Here is a 24,238-nt window from a genome sequence, read left to right as displayed (position 1 = left end):
CCCGTCAGGATTTTTTTGAGACTAAATCCACTCCATCTACACTGAGTTTTTGAAGGGGGATGGCTTAGCCCCGTGCGCACGTACGGCAGATTAACCCTCTGGCTGAAAGGTGCTGTGTTCAGGTGCCTGGATTCAGACCCTGGCTGTGCTGCAGCAAGTCACTGACAAAAATCAGAGCTTGATATAAACACAATTAAGAATAAAAATGGTTATTTCACCTCTAGCCTAGTGGAGTTTTTAGCTCTTAGATGAGAACAGAGATACTACCGGATAAACGGAGATAAAGGCTGGAAAGGAACGTTTGCGAAAGACGTTCTTCAGCAGTTTTGTTTCAGCAAGTAACCGCTGTAAATGCTCAGTAATTTGCATTTTGGCTAAAGCAGTTGCTCTGGAAAGACATCCAGCTTTGCTCAGAAACATCTGGAGATGAACTAGCTATGACCTCCCATAGGAATTAGCTCCCCCAGTTAACTTGCAGCCAATCTGAGAAGAAATGATGTCTTGTTTTCTAATTTTCATCAGTATGACTTCACCCTCCAGTCCTTGCGGATGTCGCCGATGCAGGATGCTACACAGTGCTGCTGGCTCTGGGCCATGCCGCTCCAAGTCCAAAGCAAAGCTGGGAGCTGGAAGGGGCTTTGGGACTGCAGCTCAGACCTGCTGTGGACCATGTGCTGCTGGCCCTGATGGCCTTTCAATGGGAGTGTAATTTTGTAGCCCGTGACTTGAGGATTTTTTGTTCATAGAGGTGTTGGCTAAGAGGTGTGGAGCACTTATGTTCGGTGTAGAGAGGGATTTCACGGTTCAACTGCATCTTCCCTGGGTCCTGGAGAAAAGGTGTTTAAAGCTGTCCTTGCATCGGCAGTTTCCTCTGCTAAGCTGGACTTTAGTGTTGGTAGGTGGAAGGGCAACCCCAGAGCTGTTCCATGTCTGTCAATAGAAACACCCAAGGGGGCCGGAAAAAATGATTTAAGTAACATTTTTAGAAAGAGCCTGTCTGCTCTGAACAGCCTGCCGTTGGGCTGCGGAGTTGTAGGTTGCCTCCGTAAGGCTGCACCTGGTTGGGGATTGGGCAACTACGTGCCTGGTTCCTGCTTCATCTCCTCCTTGGCCGGTACTATGCCTTTGCAATGCCACATCGAAGATATCTCCAGTTCAGTGAGAACGGAGCTGGAGAGCATGGGCCAGCAGACCCTGTCATCTAAGGACAAAGTGTTTTGTCTGACCTGCAGGCAGGCAACTGCAGGATCCGCAAGCAAGGATGCAGGATCCGCAAGCAAGGATGCGGGATCCGCAAGCAAGGATGCAGGATCCGCAAGCAAGGAGCCCTTTGCTCCTGGCTGGGGTGCAGCCCTGCACTAACACCAGCAAGCCTGTGCCAGCTAGCCATGGAACAGGAGCCTCCGAGCTGGAAGGGAAGAAGAGGAAGTGGTTTGTCGGGGAGGAAGGAAGAACCTTTCAGCAAGAACTTGGTCCTGGCCAAGGCGAGCACTTTCAACCCTTCTCCTCGCTGCGGTACTTGGAGTGTGATTGTTACCAGCTGGGAGGAGCTGGAACGCCGGGACGATGCTGGAGGTGAAAAGGGGGAGTCCACAACACCCCTGAGTCATAAGTCTGGCTCAATCGTCCAGCAAAATAGTTTCCTGTTTAACTCCTCCCTGGCTGGACCGAGGTTGGGCTCAGACCCCTGTTTCCAAAAATTCAGCTCTGCTCAGAGTTGTGAGTGCGGATTCCCCTCCCTGCTCCCACACAAACACATGCACGTGGCAATGGAGGGTTGTAATTCAGACCTGAAAATGCCCAGTTCTTGTGCTCCTGGAGCATCCTAGCTTGGGGCAAGAAGGCAAAGAGTAATTAGGCAGCCCTTGAGCATTTTAATGTGGCAGCTCTGAACTTCAGCCTGGTAAGCATGAAATGCTGCAAATTAGAGGGAGTAATGAATTTTAACACTGCCCTGAGAACATTCCTCCTGCCCCTTCCTTTTAATTATTTTGGATTTTTTTAATTTGTTTTTTTAAATTATCCTGAACAATATCCCTTCTCGTTCTGCTCAGCATTTCTTTTGCAACTCAAATCCATCTCCACCCTCTCATGTGAGAGCAGCCCCACAGTGAGGACAGAGGCTGTTGAGGTGACAGTCACCGTGGGGTGGGATAGCAGGGCAAGGAGTTGTCCCTTTACCCCCCCAAGCAAATTTGGGCAGCAGAAAGGCTGGAGCTCCTTGGCTGAGAAGACCACGGTCCTCTTCTCATAGGGACGGACATTGCCCAGCATGTCTCGTGGAAGTCGGCGTTGCAAGGGTTGTTGGAAAACGCAGCTCCAAGCTGTCATTGCAGAGCTGCCTGGGGAGGAAATTTTGTGAATGAGCAGCCAAGGGCCAGCCCTCGGCCACGGGACAGGCTGCGGAGCAGCGTCCGGCATCGGGACAGGCTGCGGAGCAGCGTCCGGCATCTCCTGCGTCAAACCCGTCACTCCTGCCTGAACTCCAGCGTGGCTTTTAGGGAGGCACCAGACCTCCCTCCCCTCCTCTCCAGGCTCTCTTCCTAAATCTCGCTGGTTCTTTCCGCACAACCTCCCGCGGAAATGTCCGTTCCCATCTGTCAGCCCAGCTCGCGCAGCCGTCCGGGCAGTTCATCTTGTGTCTGCTCGCAGCAGCATCCTTCCCTCCCGGGCTGCCGCTCCCCTGCGGACGGCAGCGGCCGACCCCCCTTTCGCAGTGCTGCTGCTTGGCCCGTGCCTCTCGGTAGCAGGGAGTGCTGTCGCTGCCAAAGTCCTGCCCGACGGTGGCTCGAAAGGAGCTCCTGCATTGCCGACGTGTCCTCACGACCTCCCTGGGGACACCTCCCCTGTCCTTCACCCCCTTCCTCTGCCGGGGGTCCGGCGGCTAGCTCATTCCCTGGCCCTCTTAGCGGGGTGGATGCACGTTTTGACTGCTGGGTGCCTTCCCCGCCTGCTCAGTGCGGCCGTCTGCTTTTCTACAAGGAGTAAATCTGGTCTATCACTCAGGTTTTGATATTAGGCCATTTATTTTTAAGGCTTTTCTGAGGGAAGGGGCCTCTGTAGCATCTGGGAGTTGGTCCTGAGACCAAGGAGAAAATCCCGTGAGCGTCGCTACAAGCCCTTTGTACCACCACCTCTCAGTGCGTTGCTGAGCTGCCTGTAAAAGCTCTTGAGTGAATTAACACTTTTTTAACTGGCCCCACAAGGCAGCAAGGTCCTAGCCTTGGTTTCCAGATAGAGCAGGTCGTGCAGCACAGCGAGCAGAGCTGCTTCCCCTGTCTTTGGCCTGAAAGCTAAGACGTTATAAACTATAAAATCTCAAATCCACAATCCTGGAGGTCCATCGCTGAATGCTCACTATGTCCTCGCTCCGCGTCGGGGACACGGGAGTAGAGAGACGTTGGGTTGGCTGGGTTGGTGGTCATCCAGTGCCAACGCTGTCCTCGTGGGAGATGCATCTACCCGCTGCCCCAGGCCATCCCGCGCTGTTCTTGCAGGGTGATGCCTCTCTTGCAGCTCAGATAGCGTTTAATTAAAGGCCTAATTTCCCCTTTGCGCGGTTATTTGCAGCCGCTGCAGCTCAGACCGTGGGGCTGGGACACGCCGGGCGATTTGGCAAAAGCTGGCTGGCACAAAGCACCACACAAACTGGATCCTCGGCAGCGGAGACCTGCGGAGCAGCCAATAAGGGGGTTATTTTGGGTTCAGTTAAGCTCTGAGTGATGAGCACTTGTGCTGCTAATCAGGCTGATAAATACTGTCAATTAAAAGCTATGCTTTGCCCTTCTGCTTTGCAGAAGTGGAATGTTTTCGTCTCTCCCAGATGAGATGGGGCTGGCTGGGTGGGTGACGCTCCCAAAGGCTGCTCTGATCAGCACGGGCATTGCTTTAGCTCTCAAACACCTACTTCCCCTCAGCTAATCCCAGCGATTCATTAACAAGGGGTGTGACACCGCTCCTAAATTGATGCCTAACAGTAAGTGGTCCTATAATCCCTGGGATTTTGGATGTTTACAGATTAGCTGCTTCCATTTAGCCTTTATTGCAACTACCTTGTCCCACCACACGTGTTGATCCCACAAGAAGCGTATGGTTTCTATATGCCTCACCGGGGGCAATGAGTTAGGTCAGCTTGCTGGGTGCGTCTGCCCACTGGATGGGGCACCCTTCATTTTACTGCGGCAACATGGTGTTGGAGACCGCAGTTGGGATTATGTGGCACACAAACCCCCATTTCTTCAGGAAATCAGACCAGATGTCTCCAGGGTCACTAATGGTCAACGTTTTGACAAGGACGTCCCATCTGGGGAGAGAGAGAAGGATTGTACATGGCTGTTATAAATACAGAGAAACTTTAGGGAAGAGGCTTTGGAAGAGGGTCCTTGCCCCTGCTGTGGGGACGAGGTGACTTGACCTGCGGGGTGGAGGGGTGAGGACCGGAGCAAAAGGGTTGCTACCCAGTGACCAAACGGCAAGGGTGATGGAGCGGTGATGGAGAGGTGCTGCGCTCTCTCTGGGGAGTATTTAGGCAACGGTTTCCTCCTGTCTTCTGGATTGCTAAACTCACGTCTCTGTCTTGGAACCTAGACGCTTGTCAAGACAGAATAATTAATCCAGAAACACGTGGAGCTCTGCCAGGAGGCCTTTTTTTTAATTAAAAACAGATCTGATGAAAAGTCTACTGAGAAACTGGCGTCTCCGATGAAATTGTGAAATGTATGTCCGTGATTTGAGGCTGCACGGTGTGTGTGCGCTGGGTAGGGCTCAGCCCCTATAGAACCTCTGCACGCCCAGCTTGCACGGGGTGTCTTCTCCTCCTTTGCCTCTGAGGGCTGTGCTTTTCCCAAAGGGGTTGTGAATTCACTAAGAGACAGGACACCAGTTATCGTCTCCTACTGTGCCAGTTTTGGTGGTGTTCGGCCAGGTCTGGGGGAAATGGGGAGTCCCGTGTCCAGGGCATCAGCGAGGTACACTTGGGCTTAGAGGAGTCATCCATCCCCCCTCGTTTGGATGGAGGATTTCCCCTGCCTGTTTAAACGGGTGATTGAGCATGCCAATACCTCCCGAGTCTAGCTATGTAGGTCAGCCAGATCTGGGGAAAGGCAGAGGCAGAGGCTGGGTGGTTGTCTCCAGCCGCGACGTCTTGGTCCTGCCGCTCAGATGCTGCAGAAGAGGGTTGAGTGTCCCTGGCCAGACCCTGCCCCAGCTCACTCCCGTTCCGCCTGTCCTCCCAGGGCCGGTGGGGAAGGATGTTTTCCTCAGTGAAGCCGTACGAGAACCAGCGCTACGCCTCCCTGAAGAAGGAGTGTCAGCGGCGGAAGCAGCTCTTTGAGGACCCACTTTTCCCTGCCAATGACGACTCGCTCTTCTACAAATCAAGGATCCAGGGCATCCAGTGGAAGCGGCCAAAAGTAAGTGCGCCCGTCTCCTTGCACCCTGACACTGCTTTACACCACCTCTGCTCTCGGTCATCCCCGAAAATGCACAGTGCATCCTTCACCAAGGGTGCGAAGCCCCAGCAGACATCTCCCCTCCCCAGCAGGGTTTATTTGCCCGGGCTCGGCATCGTGAGCCTCTGGGATGCTGAGGTCAGGTCTGCACCCAGGTCCAGGCTGTTCTGCCCCCAGTGAGGCCCAGGAGCGAGGGAGGCTTCTCCGTGACTCAGTTCCCATGCATAAAGCAGAGAGATGGTTTGCAGCCAGGCTGGAACTCTTGTTAAGTGTGGTGGGTCCAGCAGGGCAAAGGGTTGTCTCTGAATACCCTTGGTGGTCCCTTTGGAAAGGGAAAAGAAGATAAGCTTTGGGAAGGTGAGGTGATTTTGGGGTCCGTGGGAGGTAGGTGGTCTAACCCATCCTTCCTCTCCCGTGCAAAACCAATGTGCTCTGCGTGTCCCCTGCAGAAAGCGCTCCGTGTGTCCTCCACACTGCTGTGTCTGGTGTGGAGGCAGATTTTGGGAGGCTGTGGGTAACGTTGCCTGTTCCCAGGGCTGCCTGTCCCCCTTCTGCTGTCCTCAGTGCCTGCCCAAAAGATGCACATCAGGGCCTGAGGGCACTATGTCTTTGGGAATTTGTATGCCCTTGTACAGCCATCTGCTTGGGGTTGGCCATGAGGCCACTTCTCTGACTGCCGTGAAATAGAAGGAGCCCCAGGGAGCAACGAAAACTGGTTGGGGAGAGGCAACATCACACTATCTGGGTCTCCGTCCTTGCCCGCGGGGAGGAGCAGCACTTGCTGCCCAGCCCCCGCTGTTTCGCACGCAGCTTGGTGACATTTCGGCGCGGCCGGGTCGCCTGAGCTGCCGTTGTCCTCCTCGCCCCGGCCAGCGGCCCAGAAGATCAGCTGGCCTTTCGTGAGACAGCGCTGCCTCTGTCTGGGTGAGGGCGGGCCGGGCGGTGGACAAAAAGTCTTTGTGTGAAGGGAGGGATGGAGCCCAACGGACTCTTTCTGTGCGGCAGGAGGGGCTGAGCCCCCCAGCATCCCGCCGAGCTGCTCGTGGGAGGAGGTGTGACTTCCCTCCTGCCTCGGAGATGGGGTTTGTGCAAGGCTCTGCCTGCGTTTTGGCTCACTCCCCTTCTCTGCTGGAGCAGAAGGATGCTCTGTGCACGGCTGCCTCCTGAAGGCAGGGCTCCCGACATGAAAACCCCTTGCACGTCCCACATGCAGGTGATGCCCAAGACTTTCTAAACAAGCTTTCTTCGGGACTAAAGCACCTGGTGGCTCCCTTCTGGCTTCTGCACCTGTATCTCATTCATCTGGAAACCAGAGGGTTGGATATAGTTGTAGAGGGGCAAAGTTTGCTCGTCTTCTGCTGAGCATCTGTGTCTCAGAGCTTGTTGCACGGGTCAGGAATGACTGGTTATTCAGACTCTATCACGCATAGACTTGTCGGTGCTTCTTTTCAGGGAGGAGGGAGACCTTTTCTGAACGGGTGACCCACCCCTTCTCCATCTGCTTTTCTGGCTTTCATCTCGCTTGCAGCCCTTGCTGTTCAGGCACGTAGCATCATCTCTTGCTGAGGAAGACAGGAAGACATCTCATGCTTAGGTGGCCAGCAAGGCATCATTCTGTTGCTGCCTTGCTCCAGAGAGCATGAGGTCTTTCTGAGGAAGGTTTCTGGACCTTCTGGTCTTCACCTGCCTGGTGGCATGCCCAGCTAGGTCCAGGCCCATCCCTGCTGAAGCATGGTATGAATTCAAGCTCTTTCCAACCAGCCAGCTCTGCAGTTTGAACAGAGGCTCCTTCTGGCGTGGGCTGGCAGTGGGAATGGGTGCTGGAAGTGGGTCCCACGCGTAAGCAAGGTCCTGCGTACTTAACTGGAGGTGGACCTTATCCCTCCTTTGCTGCTTCTGCACTAAATGAAAGGAACTTTTCCAGCAATTTGGGCACCAGAAATCTGTGGCGAACAATAGCAGTCTCCTTGATGCTGCTGTCTGGTAGGATCATCTGATCAGACCCATCTAGCTGCCCTGACCACAAAATTGCCATACAAAAAGAATCTGAGTTCACTTGTGCCCTAGTTACTGCTGAAGTTTCCAGAGGCCTCTTTCTGTAAAGGACTTCTCCAGGTTCTTTCCTTTCAGTTGTCCATTTTGGCAAAAATGACTGAATTTCATGGAGGAAGAACTGCGTTGTGCCAGCCAGCCAATGCAAAGTGACAGTTTTAGTTGCTGGACCCAGATCTGCCTGAGTTCATACCGGGTCTCCAAGGGAGAGACCCCAGCAAAAGGTCCCAGCATCTTCTGCAAGAAAGCAAACGCAGTGCATCTGGGTGTTAGGGGTCGTGGTACACATCTCACCGCTTTTCTGTCTGAGAGAGAGCTGGGAGAGGGTGTAAGAAACTGCAGGAATGCAGTTGTGAAGTCCCAAGTTGCTCTGAGCCAATTTTACACCCGCTGCAGCCGGTCTTGCTGTGTGTCCACCCCGCGGTCCGCTGCAGAATTAACCATGCTCTTTCCTACAGCTGTAAACTGCTCGGTCTGGTCTCTGCGCGGTTGGGGAGGAAGAGCTGGAAGCAACTGTTTGAGGTTGCATGGGAGAAACTGGGTAGCATCTTCACAGAGAAACATCGTCGGCTTCTCCAATTTAATGCAGTGTTCAGTAGGGTCCAAAATGTCCATGAAGTTCAAATCAATTGCTCTGCTTGTGTGGTAATTGCACAGTATGGTTATTAAGCCACACTAAGTCCCTACAGCATCCTTTTTCTATTACAAGCAGCAAATCGTTCCTTAGGCAATCACATTTTATTCTTGTTTAGAAAAAACAAACAGAGTGAAACTCCCAGCTTTTTGGTGCTGGTTTGGGGAGCTCCTGACCCAGAAATGGGGTCTGGCAGTCCCGGCGACGCTGTCTGCAGGGAGGGGTTGGTGTGTACGCACCTCTGTTATCTCTCAGGGCCATGGCTGTGGATTGTTTTGGAGAGTTTCAGCTGAAACCGCATGATAAGCTGCAAGAGCTCATCATGTCTCAAGCCTTGCTGTGAGAGCAGAGTGGGTGGAGAGTGGAAATATAAGGCATCGGCTACTCAAAACAACTTTGCTTTCTCAGAAGGGGTGTCACTTACGCAGAGAAGTGATACACCGGAGCTAACTTTTTCAGGCAAAGCCCTCCTGTGTGAAAAGCAACTGTAGTGAATTCCCTGGGGCGGTGGGAATGAGCGGAGCAGAGGCAGGACCTCGTTCCCGTCTTTGCACGTGGCGCTGGTACAGACCTCAGCAGCCCATCCCTCCCGTGTGCATCCCTTCCTTCCCGGCCACCCTGCCCTCAGCCTTTCCGCTCCCCCACGCGCTCCCTTTTGCTTTGGGAAAAAAAAAAACCCAACAAAACAACAATCTCTGCACTGCTCTCCCGCTTGCTTGGGGTTTTTTGGGGGGCGGGGGGGGAAGAGGAGGCTGAAGGGCTTTGCTGGAACAGCTCATGACAAACCCTTCCCAGCTCGGGCTATTTTGCTTCAACTGCCTCCTGCATCTGGCATTGCAGCGTTTCCTGGAACCGGCTCAGCCTTATTCTTTCCAGGGGGGTGTCCTCCCCCCTCCCTTCCTCCCTGCTTTCCCCTGGCCCGGAGCCCTGCTCTGGATGCCGGCTCTTTGCAGAGGGAACCGCTGCTTGAACCCTCTCGTCGGGCTTTGGCTTCGCTGGTCGCCCGCCGGACGCCTGCGCGGCGCGGCCAGAAAGCAGACTGCTCGGGTGCGCCGGGGGGTGCGCAGGGGGGTCCTGAAGGTCTTCGGTTTAGTGCATCCGCTTCAAAACGAGACTGGCTGCTCGCTGCTGAGCCAAAGCAGGTTTTGGGGCTGGCTAGGGCAGCATCAGCGGCTCTTTCTGGCAGCGACACTTGGCTATTGCATTAGAAATTAAACCCAGTGTTTTGGGCTAAGCCCAAACCCCGGTACCTTGCTTGAATCTCCTCCTGCCTTGTGCTCTGCCTGCTGCCGGATGAAGGAGAGGGAGATCTCTGTATTTGAGCAAGTAGTACCACCCGTAGAGAAAGTTTTAGCCTGATCCTGCAGTTCTGGGTTTTGCACTCCCCGTTTGAGACAGGGATGCTGGCAGCGCAGCGTGGGAGCGGGAGGTTTAGTCCGTGCTAAACGGAGCGGGGTGTCACGGCGCGGTCGGGAAGGGGATGCAGGAGATGCAGGCTGGGAGGTAGAAATAAGGGGAGATCTGGAGCAACCGGCTTTGTCTGTCGAGCCCCTGAGGAAAAAACAGCGATGGCCCCAGGTGGAAGAGGCTCATCTACCCTGTGGGAAAACAGTTCACCTCCTCTAATGACCACGGTCCCAAACTCTCTTCTTGGGTACAGGCCACTTCCAGTGATGCCATGGGATTGGTACAGGCATTAGGTTAAATTAGGGTCGTTAGTACCCCTGGGCCTTAGCATGGGCTTGTTTTCTCTCTGCCGCAAGGAGGGCCCAGTGGCTCAGGTTCAATCCATCAAGTGATGACCTGCTGCTGAGACTGGTCACCAGCCAGGACAAATCTGGGCATCACTGTGCTCCCATGAGAAGCAAATGAAGCCTGGCGGGAGGCTTAGGCCATGCACAGATGTGATGTTCACAGAATCACACAGAATCATTAGGGTTGGAAAAGACCTTTAAGATCAAGTCCAACCATCAACCCAACACCACCAAGCCCACTAAACCATGTCCTGAAGCGCCACATCCACACATTTTTTGAACACTTCCAGAGATGGTGACTCCACCACCTCCCTGGGCAGCCTGTTCCAATGCCTGACCACTCTCTCAGTGAAGAAATTTTTCCTACTATCCAATCTAAACCTCCCCTGGTGCAACTTGAGGCCATTTCCTCTCGTCCTATCGCTGGTTACTTGGGAGAAGAGACCAACACCCACCTCACCACAACCCCCTTTCAGGTAGTTGTAGAGAGCGCTGAGGTCTCCCCTCAGCCTCCTCTTCTCCAGACTGAACATCCCCAGTTCCCTCAGCCGCTCCTCATAAGACTTGTGCTCCAGACCCCTCACCAGCTCCGTTGCCCTTCTCTGGACACGCTCCAGCACCTCAACGTCCTTCTTGTAGTGAGGGGCCCAACACTGAACACAGGGCTCAACACATGTTGAACCACATGAACTGCATGCTCTGATCCTTCGGCTCTTCCCAGGGAGCAAGACTGAGCCTGGAGAAGGTTTTTTCCTCCCTGTCCTGGGAGGCAGACTGGGCTGCCATGTGCTGAGTGTTTCCCTGTCCACAGCGGTGTGTTGCAGGACCTTGCAGAAGTACCCCATGGTCTTCCCTAAGATGCAGAGTGGGTGTGACAAGAGATCCCAAAGATGCTTAGAGAGGACCAAAAGCGGTGTAATGAGAGAGGCTGTGGCAAAGCATGAGGGTTTCCAGGCAGACTCTTGACACAGTGATGGTGTGGCTCAAGGTGACATGCAGTGATGGTTGAACCCGAGCTGCACCTCTGCACTGTGAGTTCAAGCCTGGCTGGTTGCAACCACCAGAGAGACCCTCCTGGATGAAGTCCACACCTTCCTGTCTTCAGGGGAAGAGTTTTGCCCACCAGCCCTGTTTCTCAGTATTTTTATATCTCTCCAGTGTTTTCTTGCAAGCACCGAGTTATCTCTGCAGGAATTGTCAAAGGAGATTGTCACTGATTGAACAGCACAAAGGTAGATTCTTGCTAAATGGCAGTATTATTTTATGTGGGTGAAGGCAATGTCATTTGGAGGGGAAGGTCTGAGAGTCAGAGTAATTTTGGGGGAGAAAGAGGGGCCAGGTGTTTTGGGAAGGGACGTGGGAAGCAAGAGGTCTCAGAGCAGTAGGGCCATGGCATTTTCAGCCCTACTATGGGACTGGGGAAAAAAGCTCTCCTTTCACAGCCCTGGTTTTTTTTCCCCACGCAGACAAGAGAAATCTTGTTTTAGAAACTGAGGAAATACCGTTTTTCGGTAGCCATTTCCCCATAGGCCTGACATATATCCAGCCTGACTTGTGTATAGGGGTTTTGTCCATTATATCCATTGTCTCCTGAATTCGATGCTATTGTGTCTGGAGAATGAAGAGATGTTGCGGGGTGGAAGAGCATCTCTTAGATCCCCTTTTCCTTGCGTTATAAAGCACTTCGCTCCTTTTGCTTGCTGAGTGAGGGTTATACAATCAATCCTCGTGGGGTTTTCCTGGAAGGGGAAAGGAGTCAATGAACTAATTCACTAAAAGCAGGACCGGCACTTCCCTGCCTGCAAGTTTCTACGTTAAAAGGTCTTTTTCCCCAGTGTGTAGCACAGGCTGAGAAGCTGGCAAAAACACGAGGGTGAAGATAATGGGCAAGACAGAGGTTAAGTTCTTGCAGTTCTCAGAGCTCACCCGAAGCAGGCAGACGGAGGCAATTAAAATGGTAACGGTCAGGGAGCAATAACCTTCTGGTGCCCCGCTTGGACCCTCTTCAGCAATACTAACCTCTGGCACCTGCACTCCAGGGATGTCTCTGCTCAGCTTTTTGAAGCTTTTGGACCTGTCTCGCTCAGTTTTGGTCCTGCCCAGAGGATGCTCGTGGTTAGCACTGGTGCCGTGGCTCCTCCGAGCAGAGCCTGTCGTCCGGCTGCGATCCACCCCGGGGGTTGGAGTACTTCCAGACCTTTGCGTTTCCCAGCTTAGGAATTTATGAGCTGCTCGCCTGTTAATTTATCTGCTGTTTTCAGTGAAGCCTGGAGCTGATTGCCAGTCTAGTCACTCCTTGCCAGGGAAGGATTTGATCACCATTTAATGCAATCCTGAATTTACCTTGTTTTTACATTTTTAAGCCGTCTGCAGGTTCCCCCCCTCCCCGCCCCTCAAGGATGGACAAGAGAAATTTTTTTTTTTTTTTTTCTGTTGTTATTTATGCTTATTTTAAAAGGTCTCTGCTCTCATGAAATGAGAGCTGTCGCTGGATCCTCCCGGGGCCACGGTGCCCCACGGCGATGGGGGGTGACAAGCCGCCCGGCGTGAGCGTGGCTCGCCGCAGCCTGCGCTAAGAAACCAGCCAGCCAGCTCTGCCCTCGGCCGCAGAAGGACGCGCCTTAACTGCAAAAGCAACAGCGAAATCAGTGGAGTAGAGTCACTGCCTGCTCCCTCGTGCGCTGAGCCGAAGCCTGGAAGTTATTGTGTTGGTAACGGGGAAGAGCGTCACGATAGCAGGGGGGTGTCGCAGAATCCTTTCTGGATAGCCCTGGGCATCCAGTGCCCTCTGAGCTCCGTGGGAGGGAATGGTGCAAATCCTCCCGGATTTGGCTCTGGGGTGCCGGAGGGGCACGTTCAGCCTGCGGAGCCAGTACGGAGCTGGCTACGCCCTGGATCAGCCCAGGCTTTTGGTGCAAGCTGGGAGGTGCTGCACCGCCCGTGAGCTCTAATTTTTGAGCCCTCAGAGAGGATGGGATTTTGGGGTGATTTGCCTGTGTTAAGGGCAGGCTCGCTCCTGCTGGCACAAGCGCCTTGCGCCGAAGCCCTCGCGAAGACCGGATCAGGCACGGTGCTGCCTCTTGCAGAAGGAAAATAAACGGTGAGATGCGGTAAAACGGAGGGCTGAGGCCGGTGCTGCGAGAAAGAAACAAATAGGAGATGACCGGCTTCCTCTAAGCATCATCCAGGAGAGGAAAATCTGCTTTTTTCCAGGAGAGGAAAATCCACCGTGGCTCTGAATCACTTGCTCTAAAGATCGATCCCTGCTTCAGGATCTGCCTTTTTTTGGGGGGGGGGTGAATTGCCTTAGCTTCAGCACACACCCCTTGGATCTTGTGTGCACGCTCACTTGCTTCAGCGTTTCTGTTCCCTGTAAATATATGGTAACCCTGTAATGCATATGAGGCAGAGGGATACCTATACCTGTAAAGAAGCAGGTACAAACCCTCTCTCCATCTTCTTTTCTTCTTGCCTCACTCAGCAGAGCCTGAACTCCTGTCCAGTCCGGAGCGTGGATGGCTTGACTGGGGATGCATAAATTCAGCTCGTGTCTGTCTTTGTAAACACCCCAGGGCAAGGGCTTGTCCCTTCCTTGCTGCCAAACAGCTGACACCATCTGAATTATTTGTAGGGAGCATTAAATTCTCCAAGTCGTCTCTGTTAAAAATAAAACCCCAATGCAATTTGACAGTAAGTGGAGTGGCACCCTTTTTCCTCAGATCTATAGGATTTAACACAAAGTGTGTGTCATTTCTGCCGCAAAGCTCTGCAAAGATTAAAAACCAGTTTATGAGGCAGGCTGAAACGTGCAGTGCAGGGAAGCGAGGTGGGGTGGGATTTTTGTCCTAAGCGAAGGCACTTAGCCTGACGCAGTCACTTAGAGCTGTGTGTGCTGGAACACCGTGCAATGAGGAGATGAACTCCTCGGGATGGTGCTGCCCTGCTTGGCCGTCCTCCCCGTGCCCGTGGCCGTCCGTCCCCAACCCGCGTGCTGTCTCGCCGTCACGTGCGGTGGTAGGGACCTGGTGCTCAGCTCCCTGCTATGTCCCAGGCACCTCTACGGACAAACCAGTCTGGAACTGGGGCACTCAGGGGAGTGGGGGAGACTGAAAAGCATCCTTGAGAAAGGACAAAGCCTTTAGGTGTTGGCAGTGCCTGGGAGCAGAGCACAGGCACTCGGTAGTTGAGCTCACCAGGGTCAAGCCTGCACAGTGGGGTGCCAACCTGTGTGATCTGTTCAGCCCTTCACATCCTCATCTGGATGCTCATCTCTATGAAAACCCACCAACAGGTCCCTTTTTAGACTATCTTTTGGCGCAGAAAGGAGGGTCAAACGCAGCACCCCAGGGTGATGGTCTCATGGGATTTTGCCAGATGCTTCTGGCTTCACCCCCTTTTTGGCCCTGGCTTCTCAGGTGCCCTAAAGGAGATCAGTGCTTCAGCCACTGTTCCCAGTCCCTGTGGGGCAGGGGTTAGCTGGCTTCACTTCCCCAGCTCTCGAGGCTGGTGGTGTCTCGCTCAGATCTCGCAAGAAGAAATCAGGTCACCAAGGGTGAGTAGAAGCATCTGTCCCCTTTGGGTGGTAGCTGGGGCCAGCAGGAGCTGTGTCAACCAACAAGGCAAGAGACTGTAGCTTGGGAGGGGTGACCTGTGTGTTCACCTGGAGACGAAGCAAAGCATCCCACATCTTTGATATGTCTTCATCTTTGGGAAGAAACCACTGCTCAGTGATGCATTCCTCTCAGTTCCCCTCCAAGAAGGAAAAGGGTGGACAAACCATCTTAATGGAGAGTGGTCCTGGATGGTTAAAGCTTGACTGTGTTCTGATACAAATACCACTGATAGAGTTATGTAAGAATTAATGATGGAAAATGTAAACAGATTCCTTAATAACTGGAGAAACTGGCTAAAATCTAACCACACGCATGTTTAGCTGGTATACAGCCCATGTAAACCATGTAGTGAGTTTGTGTGGAGACCCTGTGCTACCTATTGCTGGGAGAGCTTGTGCTTGTTCCTGTTTTGGAGCTGCTGCTGCTGTACCTGCATTGTCGTGTCCCTCAGTAAACTGTCAGCAGACCGAGCATGAGTTGAAGGCTTCAGAGTCTTGTCTGGAAATGCTGCCTATTGCCGGTGTTACTGGGAAAGTCGAGCAGGTCAGGAGGAGATCACCGTGAGGCAAAGTGATGTTACCAAGGAGAGGTGAAGCTTGCTCGGGTTTGACGGCTCTGCGAACGCCTGCAGTTTCATGACTTGAGCTCACGGCCTCGTGGGAAGATCCCCACCGGTTGTTAAATACAGGCTTCATCCTTTTTGGTGAACACCCGCCTTGGAGGTGCCAGCCAGCGCCCGCTAACACTGGGTGCTTATGGCCAGTCCTGCTGACAAGTTCCTCTCCGCTTCCTTCTCTCAACAGTGGCAGGAGCTCAGCCTTTTCCTGGTGGCTGAATATTGAATCATTTTCTCTAAATAATGCCCCTTATTGTCCCTTCTCCTAGCTAACAGAAGCTCATGAGTCCACATTTCTAGAGGGTTGTTTTCTCATAAAGTGGGTTTCTCTGTTTGTAAAGCTACACCCAGGGTATGAATAACCAGAATAGGTGTGGACTGGAAGTCATTTCTTTAAATGGCTTAAACTCATGATAACCTCTTCATTGTCATTGCCTAGTCCGGGATTAATTTGGACCGTGGTGGGGTCAAGTCCTGGTCTTGGATCGAGGTGCTGCTCTGCTATAAATGTGACACAATCACAAACCAAAGGGCAGTTCTTTGCCCTGGGACAGTATGGCCCGAGGGGGTGTGGGAGGTATCCCCATGGAAAAGTAGTTAGGAGGTTTTGATCTGAGATATGCATAGTGGAGGGTGGAGGTAATTTTCCGTTGCAGCTTTGTGTTCTTTCTTTTCCCATCAATAACTTGGCTCTTTGGATAATTAAAACAAAACAAAGCAAAAAAACCCTGCATGATTTAGATTCCTAAATCCTGTTTTAGAAGATTGGCTTTCGGTGAGACACAGGAATTGGGATTCAGGCAAGGCAGTGTTCAGCAGGTACGTGTGCCAAACCTGAATTATGTCGCTTGGAGGCAGAAATGATACTGCCGAGCTCATGGACACACCAGGAGCTCACTCCAGGATTTCACAAAATCTCTGTGATGAGTGGGTAGTTTTGGACCGTTCCTCCCAAAATACTGTGATTTTTCACAGCAGGGCTTACGTGAATAGCTTCTTCCCTTTCCACCAACACCTCCCCACCACCATGTCCTTCAGGGTAAGGACTGATGGCTCAAAAGTGCTGCAAGCTGTGGAACATCTTCATGGCTCAGGCCTGTGGTTCATGCTCCCTCACTTGTACCAACGTGACTGTGAACCTCCCCAAGAACAAGTCTGGGGCCTGATACAGATAGTTTCAAGCCAAAGCAGATCCTCTGGTTGAGGTTAGACCCCACAACTAGAAGTGCTGACGCAACTGAAGGTGCAGCATGCCACAGATGATGGGCTTTTGAAGGGTGGGTGTATCTTAAACCCGTGGTGCTGCCAAACCAGGGTTGTTCCTCACCCTGCGAGTCCTTAGCACTGTCCCAAGGGAGCTTGGTCAAAGGAGATCCGTAAGAGAGCTCAATACTGCGATAGGATGGAGGATGGGGAGACATAGGAGAAGGTGGCCAGCAGCACTGTGGTGAGTCAGAGGGGTATATCTGTCATAGGGTGATAAAGTTAAAATGCCTGTGGGAACTTATTTTTGTTTCTCCTCCTCCACCTCTCTGGTGTAGCTCCCTAGAGCCCATACCTACATGTTCTAAGGTTTAAGGGAAGGAGATCCAGGTGGAGCCATCCCTGAAAGCTGCTGCATTTGCTCAGTGTCCTCTCCTTCACTTCGTGGGACTGTAGTTGTGTGCACCCATAAGGGTTAGGCTGGCCCACGTGATGCAGCATGAAAAGGAGCCAGGTGACATCGTTTCCCTAAAGGAACAAGGGCTCATGTGGTGACCAGACTGCACCGGGACTTGAAATCAAGAGGGACCACTTCTGCCTCTGGCCTGGGCAACCTGGGGCACGTCATCTCACTGCTCGGAGCATCCCACGCCCCAGTTTGTCAGCCAGGCGTGCGAAGACTGTACTGCTTCTCAGCTGAGATCTGCAGATCTCAGGGCTGTCAGATCCAAAGAGTATTTTCTTCTAGTGGCTCTGCAACCAGATGCATCAAAACAACTCGCTGTGGGAGAGGCAGTCCAGGGAGGGCTGCGTCCGAACGTGTGGAGATGCTGAAAACCAGCCTGTGGTGGCCTCTGCATCAGTCTTGGCTGGGTGGAGAGCAAAGAAGTCCTGGGCTGAATAATGGTGAGACTTTCCAAGATTATATCCCTTGAGTGGGAGGAATGGGGATGGTGGGTCCGAGGTCTCCTTCCCATCCTTCTCCCTCTCCGTCTGCGCCCAGGGAGGTGCAGTGCTCTCACACCATGTTGTGTCTCTCCACGTCTCATTGCTTTAACGGAGATCTCTTTGGTGCCTTGTACTTTGGATACCCGGAAGATAAAACCGACAAGGCTGCTAAGCCTGAAAATTGACCTTTAGATCTTGTTTAGAGCACCCACGCTCTTTCTGGTGCCAAAACAAATGGCCTGGTGTAGTGCTGAGGTACACAAGCAGAGTCATGGGGTTGGTGGGGAGTGTATTTTTTTGCTGCCTTTCTTTTACAAGCAAGTCCCGTTTGCTGTGGGTGGAGTGTCCAACGCCCTTTGCATGGGGTGGGAGCTGATAACAGAAGCAAATATATCTACGCTGAGATACTCTGGGTGGATCAGCATTAGGGATGCCTGATGGAGGCAATACAACCCCCTCGCAACAGTTGAGGTTTTTTTATATATTGCCAGCCAAGCCTACCCTTCGGTGTGTGTGAAGCTGAGACACTGAGGAAATTATAATCCCTCTGAAAACACAGACTCCTGGGTTTCTAAACTCACCCCATTTCCCTTCCCTGTGTCACGCTGGTGCAAATTTTTTAATTACGCTTTTTGCAAAATTGCATGCCGATGCAGGTAGCTGCGGCAAGGCAGCGCAGGGACCTTTGTGTCAGCCGTGTCACCGTTGCCCACTGTGCTTGGACGCCTCTTACTCTCTTGGCTGTGTGAGTGACATTTAAGACACAGGATCCTTTTGGCTCCCTGTTGCCCAGGAGGGGGAGAGCGCAGCCACGCTGATAGATTATCATCCTGCTGATTTTGCAAGTCCGAGTGAAAGCATTGCTCCTGAAACAGCCAGGCTCTGCAATGCAATTAGACTGGTCTGCTCCTTGCAAAGTCTTGTTAGCAAAAAATGGGGCTGGCATGCAGCAGATGTTGTATCTCACGTGGTTATTCTCCCCCTTAGCTTTTTCCCTCCCCACAGCTGGCTTGACATGATCCAGATCCCTGGTGTATCTAATGCTTGGAAATCTGCACCAGGGAAACATTTATGAGAAGACAGGCACCAATTAGAAAGCCAATTAGAGGGTGATTTGCTCATTGCTACCCTGTGTGGAACCTGAATAGCTGGAGAAGATTGAGGATGATCTTTTCTGGTTTTAATGCATTGGGAAGGAAAATGTGTGTGTTGGGGGAAAGAGTACCAAAGGGGAGAGCAGAGGAGAAGCCCACATGCTTTTTGGTGGGAAGCAAAATTACACCACTAAGTGCAAAATCATTGCACTCATTTGGTCTCATTTTCCTTAATGGGCTTCAATAACCCAAAGCCAGAGGGAGCAAACTGGCACAGATCCATTCTGGGCTCCCCTAAGCCAGACCTGGTACCTCTGCAATCAGCCTCTCATCGACAGGGACCTCAGAGTCCTCTCCCAGCCTCAGCTCTGGTTTCCACCTCGGTCCCGAGCAGGAGGAAGGATGAGGGAAGGAGTATGTGAATCACCAGGACTTTGAATCACTCGTTGGGCCCTCCCTGTGTTATCGGGCCACATCTTTCCGTGGGACCATCCGCACAGGCTTTCTCTAAGTTGTATTTTGTTGCCTGGGGGTCGGCGGCCATTTCAGCAGCAGCATTTAGGGAAGGCATACCAGCTCTGATGGTGCTAAGGATCCTTGGGATCCTCCAAGACAGGTTCTCCTTGGGGGTGAAGAGGCAGGGATGGCTTTCTTGCCCGAGGTGGAGTTGAGCAACACACCAAAGCCATAGTTTCCCTACGGCTATGGCTTTTGGCTTTCCCCTTTTTATTCCTTGCTGTTCTCCATCTGTGTCCAGACTAGGAGCAGCCATCACCCAGGATCTGGCTGTGGTGAGACGAAAGTCAGGACAAACTCACTGTTTGCTGAAGCCTTGGGTGCCACCGAGCAGTTTGAGCTTGTGGTGTGAGCGTTGAGTTCTGTGGTGGCTGATGCCTGAACCCAAAAGGCCCGCAGGGTGTGTGTAGGTGTGTGCGTTTGTGTGCTGCCCTCTTCTCTCTCGGGGTTGTGGCACTGGGAGGGTGACGTGGTGTTTGCTTTTTGGAGAAGCACCCTGGGTAAATGTTTTTGCTCACCTGGTTTCTGTCTGCTGCATGGAAGGGAGGGGAGGAAACCACGGTGATGACCTTCTATGATCAGAGCATCTCTGCTTCTCGCCTCCCCTTGCACACACAACCCCAGGCCCTGTAATTCAGGCTGGCTGCAGAACAAGCTCTTTATCTCTTTCGGTTCTGCCCACAGGAAAAGGGAAAAGAAGTCCAACGCTTTTCTTGGCTCTTTCTGACCTAGTCCCTACTGGTCTCTAGTCCATCACCCACCTCTGCGTGTGGGCATGGTGCCTCGTGGCTGAGTGTGCTTTGCACCCTGAAGGTGGATCAGCCCCCCGGTGCTGCCTTCCTCTGTGCAAGCGCAGCACGGGGCCATAAAGGTCATTAAGGGACTGGAGCATCTGACACGAGGAGAGGCTGAGAGAGCTGGGATGCTTCAGTCCAGAGAAGAGAAGGCTCAGGGGGATATTAACGATGTGCATAGATACCTGATGGTAGGGAGCAGACCCAGTCTTCTCAGTGGTGTCCAGTGACAGGGCATGAGACAGTGAGCACAAATTGATAAACAGGAAATTCCATTTAAGCGTGAGAAAACACGTTTTGACTTGGAGGGTGGTCCAAACACTGGCACAGGTTGCTGAGAGAGGTTGTGGAGTCTCCATCCCTGGAGATATTCAAAACCTGACTGGACATGGTCCTGGGCAACCTGCTGTATCTGGCCCTGCTTTGAGTAGGTGGGATGGACTGGATGATCTCCAGAAATTCTTTCTAACCACATTGATTTGATGATTCTGTGCTTAGGAACACAGGAGTCCACTGGGACCAAGCTCAGTCCTGCATCTCGAGGGTGCTACATGGTCCTTCTGCAGGGAAGCACGGCAGCCCCTCTCTGCCCTTCAGAGTGGTCTCCTGGGAAGACTCATTGAGCATTTTGGGGCTTGCCCAAGTTGTGTGCAGAGCTCATCTGATGTCTCCTTCCAGATGGGCCTGTCTATCGTGCTGGACTCTTTCAAAGCATCACTCCTTCTCCAAAGGGCTGATGCATCTTGAGACACCAGGCATGCAAGATCGTGGGTCAAGGAAGAGGCTGTCACCCCCTGCCACAGCAGAGGATTGTGGCATTTAGCAACCTTCGTGCTCCTAGGAAACTTCCAACTCAGCTGCAAACTGCCATGGAGTTTTGCAAATCATGAGGGAAGGAGGTTAAAAAGTCGGTGGACTGATAAACTGTCGAGCAGGTGTGTGCTTTCAGCCACAACCACGCTGGACCAAAAGCACCTTGAAATGCCATTTTCAAGTGTGCACCTGAATGGGAAACACCTACTGCAGCATCTGAAGAGCTGCCTGAATGAATCCTTCAAGCACGATATGCCCTTAGGAGCCCATCTGCATTAGTGGGAAGAGAAGCTGGGTCAAAGTGAGAAGCGTCTTTTGTGGAGGGAGCCTGCCCTGGCGCGAGCGTTTCCAGCCGTGGCACCTTCGTTGCTGCCATGGGTCCAGCAGAGTAGGGTCTAATGAGCTGCACCCCTCAACTGTGCCAGGGCAGGCTGCTCTTTTGATGAGTACATAGGGCTCCCCTCTATTAAAATGAGCAACTGAGGAGATTTAATTTGCAAATTCTTTCCTGATGATGGAGAAATCACAGCTAACTGGCAGCTCTGCTCTCAGGAGAGGTCCCTGAGCATCTGACACCCTCTACCCTATGCTAATTTCTCCCAAGCAGGATTCGTTTTTTGTGCTTTCGTGTCCTTCCCTGTCTGCATAATACCAAGTGACTCTCTCTTTGTACGCTGGATTCACCCAAGAGTGGAAAGGGCAAGTGTGGTCCTCACATGGGGCAAACACGGTGCCTTGGCCCCCCCAGAGCGAGATCACTAGGAGCTGCTCTTGCAGACCTCCCTGTCACTGACAGACGGCACGGATGCCTCCCCAGCTCGGAGTGCTTCCTTGGTGGCACCAAACAGGAGTTAAACCCCACGGCTCCTCTCCCATCCCTGCCCGCACCCAGGGATGCTGAGAAGCGCGGGTGCCTCTTGGCTTTGTGGCTTGCCTCCCTCTAGTGCTTATCCCAACCTCCTGCAACACCTGCAGCTGGAAGGGAGTAGTCCTCTCCCTTGGGTTTGATGCCTGCCCAGTTTGTGTCGGGATGGAGCTCAGGTTATTTTTCGGGTGTACGGTGCTGGCTAGGTGGGAATGGCGGGAGGTGCTTGCAAAGCAGCGGTTCCTGCTCCTCCCCGTGATGGGCAGAGGCAATGGAAGTCCTCATGTGCAAAGTGGGGGAACATGTTATTCTTGATATATTTATTATATTATTGATATATATTATCAATATATATACTATATTGATATATAGTATATATAGTATATTATATTGATATTATATATCAATATATATATATATTTCAAGCCAACTTGAAAAATTTGGGGATATAGAGGGAGAAGAAAAATCTGCTTTCCTTTTCCTCCTTCAAATTAAATGACCAAAGGGGAAAATTTATCTCGGCTCTTTGTCCCATCCGCTCCCAGCCCCCAGCTGGACATGACCTTCCAGACTGGATTGATGAGGAGAAAAGATTTAAAAAAAAAAAAAAAAAAAAGGCAGTGTTTCACACGAAGCTTGCTCAACACCCTCTGTTATTTAAGTGCTTTCTTGGCCAGGCTCTGAGTGGGAGCGGGAATAAGGGAGGGCAGCCTGGCAGGAGCCAGGCAGAGGAAAGGCGGTGTGGTTGGTGCCTGAGCGGTTGGTGGGACGAGCTCACCTCCTACCTGCCTCCTGCTCGGGTGCCTCCATTCATGGTGCCCGTGCACAGTCCACCGTGCTGGTTTTGGTGACGGAATGAGCATTTAGTCCTCCTGGCCCAGCAGCAAAGCTTTTGGCTCACCGAATTTTATCCATCTGCTAAGATCTGGAAGGACAGACCTCCTGGGTGAGGACACTTGGCTTTTGGACCTTGTCTTCTTGCACCCATGGGTGAATCCTCAGTCTGCGTTGAGCTTTCCTGGGTGAACTGTCTGATTTAGGCACTGTGATTTCTCATCTAAATGAGTCCTAGCATGGGAGACGGTGATTTTGGGTGATGCTCTTATGCTCTCCAGAGAAAGAAAAAGAGAGGGAGAAGTTTGTAAAGCAGTCACGGGGTAGGGAGAGCTGAAGGACTTATGAGAAATTACAAAGGTTAGACTTAGAAGAGGGAAGGGGTCACTAGGGCTGTAATGGTGTGAAAACGTACCATTTATCACCACGGAAAATTATAGCAAAGCTGTGCTGATGTTGGGACAGAGTAGGGAGTAGGTCTGGCGTCACTTTGGCAGTGATGCTGCCCATGCCTTGGTGAGAGCAGAAGGCAGGACAGGGCCCTGCTGTCACCGGCGTGATGAGTGAGGCCAGCAGAAAGCTGCAGGTGGGATTTAAATGGAGCCTGAGGAAGAGAGAGAGATTTTCCTTTGCCAGGAAGCCTTGCTCCTGATTTCCCTGTCTTATCGCTTACCCAGTGTGTCTCTTTTTCTCCTATCCCACAGGAGATCTGCAATGATCCACATCTCTTTGTGGATGGGATCAGCTCCCATGACTTACACCAGGGCCAGGTCGGGAACTGCTGGTTCGTGGCTGCCTGCTCCTCCCTGGCATCCCGGGAATCTCTCTGGCAGAAGGTAAGCAGTTCCTCGAGTCAGGGGGAAGCTTGTCTTCAACACCTTGGCTTTGCATTGTGTTTGTCCAGCTCAAAACCCGGTTCTTCAGGGATGCCTCAGGTCCTGAAAAACTGTTCATGTACAAAAACCTCCCTTAAAGGACTACCTTTCAAGGAGAAGTCAGTCATTATGACTGCAGTCACATCACACTCAAGCCAAACCCTTGGCCAGTTTCTCCTTAACCAGGTGAATCAAGTCCCATCACATCCTCTAGATCACAAACCCGACTCTTCTCACTCCAAAATAACCTAAAAAATAACAAGAAGAACAAAATTCAGGATGCTCAGCTGCAGCATTTGGCCCTGTTTCCCTAGTTCCCATGGTTCCTCTTTGGCTGCTCAGTGCACGCCCACCTTGGCAATGAGACACCTTGCACTGGGGCAGGTAGGGTGATTTCGGGGTGTTAGTATCTCTCCCAAGCTGCTGCTTCCCCAGAGCATCCATCCCTGGCACATTCCGTGGTTGAATTGCACCATGTAGCAGGCGCTCCTTCAAGTTGGGGTCCAAAGGCACTGTGTTGCAGGCCAGAAAGCCACAAAGGGGCTGCACCAGACCAGGAGAGCAACCACAGGGGCACAAGGAGGGAAGTTGGTCCTCGATGCCACATCCTTGGACAGGATGTGCCCATCTCTGCCATGTCCCTCGGCTGTGGAGGAGGTCAAGCCTGTGAAAGCCAAGACTCACATGATCTTCAGTCCCTGGTAAGGGTGTGTCTCATTGTAGGACCAGCACATTGCAAGCATCTTTTCCTAGATTTTACTGCAAAAGGCAGCCACAGAAGTCCTACAATGTGTGCAGATAGCATCACCTGCTTCACGCACAGCCTCCTACTGCAACAGACCCACAGGGTCCCTCCACCCTACTCCTTTGCATCGCCTCTGGGTGCTGTGGTACTCCCAGTCTCTGCTGCACGTGGGTTTTACGATCATGATCACTAAGCTCAGCCTTGGGAATTTGTGCTTGTTGCAGCATCCTCATTTTTTGCTAAAATCAAGTCTTTATATGGGAACAGGATAGCTGTTGTTGGCTTCTGGACATGGTTTAGGGGACATGGTGGTGCTGGATTAATGGTTGGACTTGATGATCTTAAAGGTCCTTTCCAAACTAGTGATTCTGTGATTCTGTGATTCTGTGATTCTGGATGAGCAGCAAGGTTTCCTCCCGTCGTGGCCGTGGT

The 24,238-nt window shown here is 52.3% G+C and overlaps 1 protein-coding gene across 1 annotated transcript in view; it reads left to right on the top strand.

The window, feature by feature from the left end:
• The window catches only part of CAPN5 (calpain 5), a gene marked incomplete at both ends in the record, with an annotated part of 76,135 nt that overhangs the window by 29,778 nt on the left and 22,119 nt on the right, over positions 1 to 24,238 (top strand). Inside the window, 2 exons of the mRNA XM_082007237.1 lie at positions 5,235 to 5,411; positions 22,891 to 23,022. Of these exons, the coding sequence (XP_081863363.1) occupies positions 5,235 to 5,411; positions 22,891 to 23,022 (309 nt within the window). The remainder of the gene's footprint in view (positions 1 to 5,234; positions 5,412 to 22,890; positions 23,023 to 24,238) is intronic.

The sequence above is a fragment of the Phaethon aethereus genome (genome assembly GCF_964289735.1).
Source record: "Phaethon aethereus genome assembly, chromosome: 1".
Lineage (NCBI taxonomy): Eukaryota > Metazoa > Chordata > Aves > Phaethontiformes > Phaethontidae > Phaethon > Phaethon aethereus.
This window is presented reverse-complemented; position numbering and strand designations above follow the sequence as displayed.